Raw genomic sequence first — 13,836 nt, 5'->3', positions numbered from 1 at the left:
CAACCCAGGACTGAGAGGCAGGCGTGATTGGTTTGTAACTTGTGACCAAGGATGAATCACAAAACTTCACCAAGTTCAGTCCTATAAGAATTAAATGATGATATGTGCCTGCCACAATGTCTAAGGCCTTAGTACCTTCCTTCTAACAATTAGAATCATTATGGAAGAAGGATTTAGAAGCCCAATGGTGAAAGTCAGATTTCTGAAAATGTCAGCAGCTGGGCAAACTGAGTGGGACCCAATTGTCCAAGGAGGGGAAAACAAACAAACAAACAAAAACACTGATACCAAATCAGCCTTAACCTGGAAAAGTTTTTAAGTTACCATCCATAGCAAAGAAATGCCAAAGGAAATGTGAGTTCAGATGGGCATTTTTTTTCCTTACTCAAGCCATTGTTCAGTTAATACCCTTTTTTTTAAAGTTGAGTCTGATATCAGTTCTTTGGGTTGCAGAGACCAAAACTGGGTAAGCAGTGTGCATGGGGATTTCTTCAACTGTTTATCCACACCCTTCACTGGCCATAGGCCCATCACTACATGCTGGGTGTACAACTTAACAAGACAGATTTATTATCATGGTGCCTGATGCCCCAGGTCTTCTAGGACTGGCCCCGTTTCAAATAGCCTGCCCTGCTCTCTTCAGGAGCTCGCTCACTCACTCTGCATCCCATTTTGCTTTCTTCATAGCACTTCTCTTTTTTCAAAGTGTCCCTATGTGTTCATTTCTTGGTTGACTTATTTATTTTTCTGCTGCCCCCAGTAGGACATCAGCTGCATAAGAATAGCCCTTGTCTCCCCAGCTCATTACAACATCACCAGCTCTCAAAACAGAACTGGCTCAGGGGGATCACTCAGCAATATTTATTGAATGGTACTGAACAAAGATCATGGCATCTGGTCCCATCACTTCGTGGGAAATAGAGGGGGAAACAGTGGAAACAGTGTCAGACTTTATTTTTCTGAGCTCCAAAATCACTACAGATGGTGACTGCAGCCATGAAATTAAAAGATGCTTACTCCTTGGAAGGACAGTTATGACCAACCTAGATAGCATATTCAAAAGCAGAGACATTACTTTGCCAACAAAGGTTCGTCTAGTCAAGGCTATGGTTTTTCCAGTGGTCATGTATGGATGTGAGAGTTGAACTATGAAGAAGGCTGAGTGCTGAAGAATTGATGCTTTTGAACTGTGGTGTTGGAGAAGACTCTTGAGAGTCCCTTGGACTGCAAGGAGATCCAACCAGTCCATTCTGAAGGAGATCAGCCCTGGGATTTCTTTGGAAGGAATGATGCTAAAGCTGAAACTCCAGTACTTTGGTCACCTGCGAAGAGTTGACTCACTGGAAAAGACTGTGATGCTGGGAGGGATTGGGGGCAGGAGGAGAAGGGGACAACAGAGGATGAGATGGCTGGATGGCATCACTGACTCGATGGACGTGAGTCTGAGTGAACTCCGGGAGTTGGTGTTAGACAGGGAGGCCTGGCGTGCTTTGATTCATGGGGTCGCAAAGAGTCAGACACGACTGAGTGACTGATCTGAACTGAACTGAACTAAATCAAATGACTGAAGAGTTTTCAGACCATGTGGTCTGTTTTTCGTTTTCCAAGAGACAGTCACAGCACTTGAATTTGGAACTTCAGTCCCACTGGGGCCTCCATTTTATAGATGAGGAAACATCCACAGAGGGTGAGTGGTTTGTTTGACGTCAAATGACAGAAAGGAACAGCATCGGGGCTCCCAGTCCAGTGCTCCTTCTACCCTAGAAACACATGGAATGGTTAGATGCAGCATAGCAGACCAGAGCATCGATGAGGAGGTTCTGAGGTCAGAAGCAGTTAGGGAACACCAGAAGTTGCGCTTTATTTGTTTGGTTCTGAAAGCTCTCTCTGGGAGCCTAATGTAATGTCGATATAGATACTTCCAATTTGCAGAACTCTCTTCTGACATCATCTCCTACAGATGCTATGATCTTTCTTAAGATCAGATAGGGGTTTTAAGGACAAGCAGCTCCAAGCCTGTGAAATGGCTTGACACAGTTTTGCTTCTGTGAGTCAGGACACTGGGTTGCAAATGCCAGAAATGCAACCAAAGTAGCTCAGATAAAAAGGTCTCTCATCCAACCACAGAAGGAGCTGCAGCAGGGCTACGGGAACGACTGAAACCAGGAGCTCCGGCACCACCTTTCCTCTGCCCGTTGAGTTACTGTCCATGCAGCCCAGTTTTCTCCATGAGCTGAGAACACGCTCACTCACATCTGTCTCACATCTCGAAGCTCCCACCTCCAAATAGTTCCAAATTTTTAATCTCTTTTCCCACTTTTTTAAAACTTTTATTGTGAACTGGAGTATAGCTAATTAACAATATTGTGACAGTTCCAGGTGAACAGCAAGAGACTCAGCCATACTTACGCATGTATCCATTCTCCCGCCAACTCCCCTCCCATCCAGGCTGCTACATAACATTGAGCAGAGTTCCCTGTGCTATACAGGTCCTTGTCGGTTATCCATTTTAAATATAGTAGTGTGTGCCTGTCCATCCCAGGCTCCCTAACTCTCCCTTCCCCCATCCTCCCCCCGCCCCACCCCTGGCAACCATAAGTTGGTTCTCTTAAGTTTGTGAGTCTCTTTCTGTTTTGTAAGTAAGTTCTTTTTTTTTTTTTTTTTTGACTTTTTAAAAAATTTTAATTGGAGGCTAATTACTTTACAATATTGTGGTGGTTTTTGCCATACATTCACATGAATCAGCCATGGGTGTACATGTGTTCCCCACCCTGACCCTCCCCATCCCATCCCTCAGGGTCGTCCCAGTGCACCAGCCCTGAGCACCCTGTCTTATGTTCTAAATGGTTCCAAGTTTTTGAATTCCCAGGTAAGAACTCGGATGGGTCTAATCTGAATCAGGTGCCAGCACTAAGCTAATCAATTGCTTGGTGTGGCACAGGCACGAGACTGCACCGCCCAGACTTGGTCCTATTTCTGTGAGTTTCCTTCAGGGTTGTGATCCATGTATCCCCATCATGGGTATCTACCACAGTTTGGTGCCTGACAATTTGGACCACCATGCTGCCTCTTCAGTTACTTCATAGCACTAAGTGGTTCATGCCCTTCATGAGTTAAAACAAAGCAAAACCCTCCAACTTTTTGCATCCTTAAGTTTTAAGACAAATGGGTTGATTGACTCTCAAGTCCCTGCCAGCTCCTACCCGTGAGTGGTTTCTGGATGACAGTTGCTCTATCATCCCAACATTCTCCCCAAATGTGAACATCCCTCTGCTCTATCTCCTAGGACCAGAAAACCAGGTACCCAGAGAACCTAATGGAGCTGGAGAATAAGCCTGGCTGAAGAGGATGAAACTCTGTTGCACTGTGACCAGCAGGAAGAAACTCGCGGCTCACAAGGGCAGAATTGGGCAGAAACCCGGTCTTCTAGCTCTCCGCCACCAGGCTGCCATCCCTGAGAGCCTGAAACCTCTGAGGCCTCACTGTCCTACAAGTGGACACTTGGGTGTGCCCTGCCCATCTCTCCCTGCAGAGGTGTGGGTGTCCCCCTCCTGGTGGAGCCCAGGGGCTCCTGAAGACACAGGTCTGCATGGATATGAGAGTCACACACCTAAAAGGCTCCAGCCCCACAATGGTGCTCTGCCCTTTGCCCTGTGATAAAGAGACAGTGAAAACCAAGGAAGCCAGCAGCACTTCCCATCCACGGGGACTAGCGCTCCTAGAAGTTACTGCTGAACCTTAAAATGGAAAGAAGTGCAAGCAACCTAATGTCTCTGATGGTGGCTCTCAGGCTCAGGAAGACCTTCTGAATCTTAGAAGAAAACTGGGGGTCTGAGTCTGGTGCCTCTGTAGCAGGATTTGGGGGTTTGGAAATGGATCCAGTGCTTCTCACCCCTCTCACGTGCCTGCATTTTACAAAGTCGTGCCTGAGATACCTCTCTTGGGTGTATTTCTTTGGGATGTAGCACTGAACTGGGTTTAAAAAGTGTACAGCAGTTAACTGGGTGACAGTTACCTGCCTTTTAGAGGACAGACAAGATGTGGGGATACACGCAGGAGGAATAAGGCCTCCTAAGGACCAGGGAGGAGGTGATGCTGGAGTTAAGACTTAAATAGCCCAGTAGAGGCATGGAGAGAGGGCATGGAGAAGGTACAGGAGCATGGGACATTCTGGAAAATTCTTGACTAGGATATAGGATGTGAGGTCAAGGGTAAGCTTATGATCATGAATGTCCTCTGACACATTTAAGCTGTACCTTCTAAGAACTGAACAAGCACAGACCACCTCCAGGTGAGCTAACCGTGACCAGAAAGAGGAGGGGACTTGTGAACCATACATGCCCAGAGCAGAGCACAGTTTGGGTTTCTCTGCCACCCCCAGCGGACAGTGGCCCACTCACTTACCAGCTTCCTTACCACAGACAGCTGCCGGGAGAAGGAGAAAGATAAGAACAGGGAAAGGCAACATGCAAATGGTCCACTCAAGACCAGCCCAACCCAGGAGGTGACTGACAGCAGTTTGCAGGCTGGCCATGATCCATCAGCCCCAAGTTACAGCTGCTGGTGCCAGGACAGTATTAGAAGGAGGGCGGTGTTGGCCCAGGAGACAGCGTGCTTTGCCAGCAAGGCTTGAAGGGCAGGGTTCAGCACCCCAGAAGGTTTATCACACCTGGACCAGAGGAAGCCCCTCCTTCATAGGCAGAGAGATTCCCCATGGAGGAAAAGTGATGGTTTGGTCAGAGTTGCCACCTGCCAATGCAAGAGACCCAGGAGACTCAGGTTCGATCCCTGGGTTGGGAAGATCCCCTGGAGATGGGAATGGCAACCCACTCTAGTATTCATGCCTGGAGAATCCCATGGACAGAGAAGCCTGGCGGGCTACAGTCCATAGAGTCTCAAAGAGTCGGACACTGGAGCAACTTCACGTGTATGTATGCAAGCACTCAGGCAGCCCAGAGAGCCACCTGGCTGCTTCCTCAGCTCCTAGGAGCCACAGGGGCCCCAAAAGAAGCAGGCACAAAGTCAGCAGGAGTTGGTTATAACAGCTGCGCCCTCCTGTCTGCTCTCTCTCCCTCCCCCTCCCTTTAGTAAAAGACAACTCTCCTGATTAGTTTCTGGTTGCCTGTCATTGTTCCTGACTTGTCATCAATCTCAAGGTGTGCTGGGATGCTTTGTATTTACTTGGAGTTGCTTGCTTAGGCATGCTGAATCGGCAGTCCTATTAGCAGAATTTTTCTTTTCATTGTATTTGTGAAATGAAATAAAATAAACAGGCCCTGTCTCTAGGGAGCTCTGCCTGCCTCATTTCTCTGAACACTGTCAGGCTCCAGGGAGATCCTATGAGGGCTTTCGATGCAGCCAAGGGTACACCTTTACCTTTGGTACTAAGAAGGCCTGGGAGGAAGGGTGGCTGGCTCCTCCAGCCAGAAAGAGGATCATGGTGAGGAAGAGAGTCCTGACTGGCCACAATGAAGGGGTCCTGCAACTGATCATCCAAGACTGCGGTGCCGGACAGGGCAGGTAAGGTAGGGAGATGGGTCCTAGTCCCAGGTCTGCCCTTCCGACCTGGGAGCCTTGCGTGCTAAGTCATTTCAGTCGTGTCCGACTCTTTGCCTGCCAGGCTCCTCTGTCCTTGGAATTTTCCAAGCAAGAATACTGTAGTGGGTCACCATTTCCTTCTCCAGGGGATCTTCCCAACCCAGGGATCGAACCCATGTCCCTTACATCTCCTGCATTGGTAGGCAGATTCTTTACCACTAGCGCCACCTGGGAAGCCCTGGGAGCCTTAAGCATATAATTCTAGCTCTGAGTGTCACTTCATTCATTTGCAAAGTGGGGAGAACAAGTCCTGCCTCATAAAGATTAAGTGAAATCTCATACACGTAATGCCTTGGCACGATGCCTGGTGCAGACACATCTGGTGAATATTTCCATCATTCCTTTGGGGGCATTACATTCTATAGGGCTGTATGTTAGAGAGTGCTTTCTGATGGTGCAGGGAGAGGAGGGGACCTTTTGCTGGGTCCTTTGGAGGGAATAATAAAGGTGTGGGAAAGGCTTTAAGAACCTGAAATATACATATGATTAATGAGACAAGAGGGCAGTGAGCTCTCCTGAAAGCTCCAAGGAAGTGATTTATTGCACAGAAGCAGCGATGCTCCAGCACCACTAATTGGGGAGCACTTTTCTGGGTCACAGACCTTGACCATGCACTCGCCATGCTCCATGTGAATAGTGTTTGTGTCAAAATTTAAAAGAAGTTCATTCCTAGCTGGTCTTTGGGGCTGCCTGCTCCATCACCATAAGCACAGGCTCTGTGCAAAATGCAACCCTCTTGCTTCGTGCTGGAGAGAGACAGGGGAGGGACCTCCCCACTCAGTGAAAGGTTGAAAATGAAAGTGAAAGTTGCTCAGTTGTGTCCAACTCTTTGAGACCCCACAGCTGTACAACCATAGAATTCTCCAGGCCAGAATACTGGAGTGGGTAGCCTTTCCCTTCTCCAAGGGATCTTCCCAACCCAGGAATCGAACCCAGGTCTGCGAAAAAAAGCAGAGTACAAAGTTGTACTACATGCTTTATGATCCAAGCTATGTTGAAATACATTTAAAAATTTTTTTAAAGATGAAAACACCTTCTTGTATCTAGCCAGTGGATGATGAGGTTTTGTTTTTGTTTTTGTTTTTTTTTTGGTCTTCTTCCTACTTTTCTTTCTTTTTTTTTTTCTAAAGTCATTTTTGATTTCGTTACAATATTGCTTCTGTTTTATGTTTTGGTTTTTTGCCAGGAAGTATGTGGGATCTTAGTTCCCCAACCAGGGATTGAACTTGAACCCCCTGCACTGGAAAGTGAAGCCTTAATCACTGGACCACCAGGGAAGTTCCCTTCCTACTTTTCTGTGTTTTACTAATTTTTCCATGAGCATGTTGTTGTTGGTGGTGGTTTAATTTTTTTGGCTGTGCTACATGGCATGTGGGATCTTAGTTCCTCAACCAGGGATCAACCCTGCTCCCCTTGCAATGAAAGTACAGAATCTTATCCACTGGACCACCAGGGAAGACCCCAACATGTAACTTTATAAAAATAATAAGGATGAGGGGAGAAAGGAAGAGGAGGAGGTGAGGAAGCTTGAAAGGCCTCTCAAGCCTTTGTGTGTTGCTGCTGCTGCTGCTAAGTCACTTCAGTCCTGTCCGACTCTGTGCGACCCCATTGACAGCAGCCCACCAGGCTCCCCCATCCCTGGGATTCTCCTGGCAAGAACACTGGAGTGTGTATTGCTGGTTTCCATTTAAAATCACACTTTCTCTCTCTGGATACCCAGAAGTCATTGGGGAGGTGGAGGCACCATGGCAACAAGTCCATGGGCCTCAGGACAGAATTGACAGCTACAGGACCCAAGGCCACTTCCCAGGCCTACCCAGTGCTGACAGCCTAGGGAATTACCTTAGTCGATAAAAAATCTGCTTGCAATGCAGGAGACCTGAGTTCGATCCCTGGGTTGGGAAGATCTCCTGGAGAAAGAAATGGCAACCCACTCCAGTATTCTTGCCTGGAGAATCCCATGGACAGAGGAACCTGGTGGGCTACAGTCCATGGGGTCCCAAGAGTTGGACACAACTTAGCAACTAAACCACCACCATGTTGACTTACCTAGCATCTCGCATGCTAGAGAAAGAAAAGGTTAATGAGGCCAGTTGTTCTCCAAAGGCTATCTTATACACAAGTGTTGTGTTAGTTGTTCAGTCGTGTCTGACTCTGCAACCCCATGGACTATAGCCCACTAGGCTCCTCTGTCCGTGGCTTTCCCAGGCAAGAATATTGGAGTGGGTTGCCATTTCCTTTTCCAGGGGATCTTCTTGACCCAGGGATTGAACCCAGGTCTCCTGCCATAGCAGGCAGATTCTTTACTGTCTGAGCCTTGTACACAAGCTTAGTACATAAAACAGGTTACAAAGGAGCCAGACAGCTAATTAAAAGGAAGGAAAGGAAGCAGGGAGGGAAGGAGGGAAAGACAGGGAGGCTCCACTCATCGCCACCATCATCCCCTGGTCTATGAGGCCCCTCTTTCGATTTTTGTGGAAAGCAAAGAGAGCTTGAAAACCTTGTAAGATGGGCCTGGATTCAACAGGCCCATCATGTGGAGAATAGAGACTTGAAGAAGGTGGGATAGGAGGGAGGAGTCTATTTCTAAGGAATTGAAAAATATGTTTTTGCTGAAAATCCATTTCCAATCAAGCAGGTCCATCCAGCTCTGTTTTAGAAACAGGCAATAAAGATATATTTACCAAACAATTCTGTCTCCTGGGAAAAGGGTAAGGTTTTATATGTGAATACATTTAAGTCTGAATTATCTACTTGCTTCATGAGCCATACAATTTATGAGATTGAATAAAATCGTGATTACTAGCAGTTCATCCAGGCTTACAACAAGTTGTTTCCAGTAAGTTCTGTGCTGGGCTTCCAGAGTGGGGAAAATACCCTTTTAGATTTCCTTCTACTAATACCTAATTGTCTCCTGGAAAGCAGATTGCTGTGGGTGTTACTGATAGTTTCTTTTTTTAAATGAAAGGTGACTTTGTGTATTATTGGAACTCATTTGCAACTATGATCTAAAATATCTATATTAAAGGCAGGAAATGTATTTTTCTGCATTTGGACTGTTTAACTCATCTTGGCATCTTTTTGAGGTCTAGATTCTGGTGAATGGGAAGCTCTGAGCAGCCTTCAAACACATCTGCCTTCTCAGTCTGTTCAGCCACTGGGGCGCTGAGTGTTTTCTTTCTTCTGTCTTTAAAGAGAGGCAGCCAGAGACCGCAGGCAACATTCTCAAGAGTGCTGGTGTGAGTGAGTGTACATGCGGGCGGGTGCTCAAAGGGTCGCTCTGAGTGCGTTTCTGGTCTGTCACGTGCTATGTGCCAAGGGCACTCAGCTGAGAGGAACCACAGGAAAGGGTCTGCAGAGGCGCCAGCCTTGCATGTGCCCCCGAGAAGGCAAATACCTCCACAAGGACCCTTCACTGGGTTCACATCTGAGACTAGGGAGCCCTAAGTACAGGCTCTGGTGGACAACTGCCACCCCACCAGCTACTTCCTGGCTGACCTTGGGCAAGTTTTGCCGCCTCCCTGGGTCTGTGCTCTCACCTGTAAAATAGAGATAATCCCAGTAGCTTGTTGTGAAGACGTTTTACATAATTCCATTGTCATTACGATTATATAAGAAAATGCCCGTAACTTTTAGAGAGACTTACAAAATATACAGAAAGGAAACAGCATGAGATCAGGGGTTTTAAAAAATTGAGTAAAAATATAGTGGGGGATGATTCCACATACATCAAGCTCAAGAAAGGGCAGAATGAATCTATGATGATAAAAATGAGAATGAGAATTGAAATGAAAATGAAAGAAAAGCAATGAAAAATGAGAAATGGAAAAGAGCACCAGGCTGCCTTCTGGAGTGCTGGAAATGTTTTATAATCTGATTTCACTGATAATTGCATAGATGGCAAAACTCACCAACCTGCAAATGGTTCAGAAAGATGATGACAATGACAATATGTGTGTAAAGTATGATAAAGCAAATGTGGTAAAATTTTAACATGTAGGGAGTCACATTAAAGAGTATATGGGAATTCTTCGTGTTATCTTTGTAACTTCCTATAAGTATGAAATCATTTCAAAATAATAAAAGTTCAAATTAAAAAAAACCACATACCTGTACACTAAATATATCGGAATCTCACTAAATATGAATTACATGTCAAAGAAAAATTTAAAAGGGGGATTAGAACGTATACACAGCAAGATCTTTAAATGTTGAGTCTGAGTGATAGGTATATGGAGGTTCATTGTACTAATCCTTTTCTACTTTGGTATATGTTTGACTATTTTTATAAATTAAAAAAAATTAAAAACAGCCAAAATGTTTGTCAAGCTCCTGGCCCTATGCCTAGCAGAGGGAGGCTTCCACCTCTGAGAATGGCCACCCTGTAGATTCTTGTAGGGTGATGGGGAATTACACGTACATCATCTGCTGCTGCCAGCATTGCCTGTGACCATGCTGGACAAATAATGCATCTGAAGCTGGTTTTCTCTGCTCTTCAGCTAAAGACGGTGAAACAAATAGCCAGACTACGTTGGAGATACATGTCCTTCCCTAACACCCACCGGGGTGAATCTCTTTGCCTGAGAGTCTTCCTCCTGCAGAAGCCACATTCACTCAGCTGCAGCCACAGCCAAGCCACAGGGAAGTCAGGGAGGACAAAGGCGGAGTCATGTAAACACCTTGTAAAACAAGCAGGAACCACTCAGGATCAAATTTCAGTTCTGCAAGGTAAACGTTTGCCTCGGTAGAGACAGAGGGGAAAAGTGAGGGCTGATGACCTTTAAAGTGAAGCAAGCACATCTCTTAAGGAAGTCTCAGTGTTTATGAGGACAGGAGCACTGACCTAGGAGGATGGGGATCTGGGTACTTTCCCATCCCCATCACAGATGACCTGTGTGACCTTGGATGAGTCACCTCCCCCTCCCTGGGCCTCTTTGTTCCACCTCCGAATGAGGATTTGGACCAAAGTCTTTGACTACAATCCAGCTTTGTGATTCTTTATTATAGAGCCAGGACTCTAGGTCAAGGAATGAGCAGCAACCCACCCATGGAATCTACCAGAAGTCTTTGCATGTTTCCCAAACCCAGACGGGAGACAAGTGAGGATACAAACAGGACAGAGATTGTGGGAAAGATACCTGGTATGGTTAAATCTTCTGAATTTTTCAGAGAAGCTGAGAATCTAGATGTTTATGTCTGATTTTCAAATGATAGTAATGATTTCAAATTTTTTTGTCAGTGCAGTGCTAGGCTACCAAAAATATCCATGAGCAGAACTGAGTCCCTTGCTGCTCAAGTGTGCCTTGGTGTGATGTCATAGCCTCCTGGCTGGGAGCTGGAGGTAGGGTCTCTGATCCTACCAACATTAGGATTTGGTGTCTCCCTAGCTGTCAGAGATGATCACCTCAAAGCTGAAGACAAATTTTAATAACAAACATTTCAAACATTTTTTTACCATAATCTACAGTTTAAAAAATCCATTTATGCTCCGTCAGTGGTGACACACAATTGCACCAAAATATATAAAGCTGAAAGAAAAGATTCACAAAATAAGATTGATTCCCACCCCCAACTACAGTGATGCCCTCTGATATTTTCTATTCTATTTTTATCTTACTTCATTTTTTTAAATGCTAGTGGAAACCCATTAAACTGATTTCAGGGTCATGTTAGAAAAACATGGCTTTAGAATTCAGTTAATTTTCATTTAATTCTCCCTGTCACCTTATGAAGTAGGAATTATTGTCATCCCCGTTTTACAGGAGATAAATGAATTTCAGTCTTCACACACCAGATCTCATTTTTCTTTTCTTTTATTATTAAAAAAAAAAAAAAGAATGAGAGGAATTAGGAGACTCCAAAGGGCAAAGTCAGAGAAGAAGTCCCAGAGATTAAGTAATCAAGAAGGACCTCAGGGAGAGAGGGAACATATGTATGCCTACGGCTGATTCAGGATATATGGCAGAACCCAACACAATATTGTAAAGCAATTTAGTCTCTAATTAAAAGTAAATAAATTTTGAAAATTCTTTGAAAAGGAGGACCTTAGAGAAATAGAAAAATCAAGCAGAAAGATTAAGCTGTATGCTGTGGGGCATGCGACATAAAGGCTCCCCTTTGTCCACCCTATGAAATCTGCAGTAAAATCTGCATGGTCCTCACCCCATGGGTGAGTGGTTTCTACAAGGAGGAACCAGATTTGTCATCCAGGTGACCCCAGCGGACTCAAAGGGGATGAGGAAGTTGTTAATCCCTAAAGTCACATTCATGAACTTGAAACTCCCATTCTCCAGACTTGTAGGGACGGGTAATTGGTGGGAGAATGGGTAGGATTCACATCCAGATCTATGTGACGATCAAGGCTGGCCTGGGAAACCTTGCCACTCACCTCTGCTACTTCCCAATTCATCATTAGTGAACTGACAAAGCTCCGTATCTTCTCCATAGGCGATGATCAGAGAGGACAAGAGACAGAAGCCTAGCTTGGGGATGTCAGTGGGAGAGGTTTGGTGTTTTAAGACACTGATGAACTTTGCTCCTAATTGGACCAGTCAGCCAAACCTGATAAAACTGCATCTAATCAAGCTTTGCAGCCATCTAGCTTGGAATAGAGAGCCTGGCAACTTTCTACATAGCCCAGCACAGTCCAGCATAGCCTGGCCTGAACTTGTAGCATGTCTGGGCTGCATTCTAGGATGGCTGAGTCTATCTATCCCCATCTCGCTGCGTTTTTTCCTCGAGTCTTCCACTTCCAGACTTCTAAAGAGAACCAATGGAATTGTGTCTATTTATATAACCCAGAGGCATTGATTTCAAGCATTTGCATTGGGTGACTTTCTGCTTCCTCTAAAGTGGTGCAAGCCCAGTTGTTGAGTAATGTTTAAAGGCAAGGAGTCTTAGATTAGCATCACAAAAGTCAATTAACAAGTCAATTTCTTCCCTTGGTTTGTATTTGTATATTATTAATGAACTACCAAGCCTGCTAGTGCAGTAAATTAGCCTAGGTAACTGGGGATCAGAGTACAAACATTTTTTTCCCTTAATGGCCCCAAACTTTTATCTCATACTGAGAAAACTATATACAAGTACAGGGAGAGCTCCTTGTTCTGGCAGCTGCTGTGGAAGCACACTGGAGCAGCTCTGATAAATATTGATGTCTGTTTATCCAAATGCCACAGACCATGCTGGCAAGTCGCCACCCCCTCCCACCCTTGCATAGCCCTAACTGGCAGGACTCATTATGCAAGGAGGAGAGAGAGGCGCTTCAGCTGCCTTTGCTGAAGGACTTTGAGCCTTTGTTTTCTGAACATGCACATACACACACACACTCACACATTAGGGGATCTAGTTGTCCTGCTCTACAAAGGTCAAGAATAAGACACACACACAAAAAAAACAAAAGAAGCCTGTGTCCTGTCTTTAATGGAAGGGCAGAAATATATTCTCTTATGTGAAAAAAGAATGGTAATTGGAAGATTCTGCCTCACTGAAATAACTAGCTTAGGAATGTGTAAATCCTGCCCCAAAGTGCCACTTTGTTACAAAATCAATGCCTTTAAGAACTGAATTGTGCTGGGTGTGTGTGTGTGAGTGTGTGTGTATGTGTGTGTGTGCTCAGTCCCTCAGTCATGTCCAACTCTTTGACATCCCATGGACTTTAGCCCTCCAGGCTCCTCTGTCCATGGGATTCTCCAGGCACAAATACTGGAGTGGGTTGCCATGCCTTCCTCCAGGGGATCTTTCTGACCCAGGGAACAAACCCACATCTCTGGCATTTCTTGCACTGGCAGGGTTCTTTATCACTGCACCGCCTGTACCAGAGCATTAACGTGGAGATGTTAGTAACCACCCACTCGGTATGTCACAATTGAGCAATGACTCTGTACAACGCGGTGTGAACCGTATCCTTCATCCAGTCTCCTCTCATCTATTACTAAGCAACATGATTCAGATTCAAAATGTTTGGTACTAAACAGAGTGTAAATTAATAAGGTCTGTGTATTCATTTGGAGAAGGCAATGGCAACCCACTCCAGTACTCTTGCCTGGAAAATCCCATGGACAGAGGAGCCTGGTAGGCTGCAGTCCATGGGGTCGCTAGGAGTCGGACACGACTGAATGACTTCACTTTTCACTTTCATGCATTGGAGAAGGCAATGGCAACCCCCTCCAGTACTCTTGCCTGGAGAATCCCAGGGACGGGGGAGCCTGGTGGGCTGCCGTCTATGGGGTCACACAG

At 45.5% G+C, this 13,836-nt stretch overlaps 1 protein-coding gene across 1 annotated transcript in view; it reads left to right on the top strand.

Moving 5' to 3' along the window:
- LOC109553113 (uncharacterized) overlaps window positions 1-9,909 on the top strand; it is a 115,707-nt gene extending 105,798 nt beyond the window's left edge. Inside the window, exon 3 of the mRNA XM_070780462.1 lies at window positions 3,287-9,909. Coding sequence (XP_070636563.1) covers window positions 3,287-3,343 — 57 coding nt within the window. The 3' untranslated portion in view covers window positions 3,344-9,909. The remainder of the gene's footprint in view (window positions 1-3,286) is intronic.
- Window positions 9,910-13,836: the final 3,927 nt, after the last annotated feature.

Source organism: Bos indicus, chromosome 26 (assembly GCF_029378745.1).
Source record: "Bos indicus isolate NIAB-ARS_2022 breed Sahiwal x Tharparkar chromosome 26, NIAB-ARS_B.indTharparkar_mat_pri_1.0, whole genome shotgun sequence".
Lineage (NCBI taxonomy): Eukaryota > Metazoa > Chordata > Mammalia > Artiodactyla > Bovidae > Bos > Bos indicus.
The sequence above is the reverse complement of the archived record's forward strand: the minus strand, read 5'-3'. Positions and strand labels throughout refer to the sequence as shown.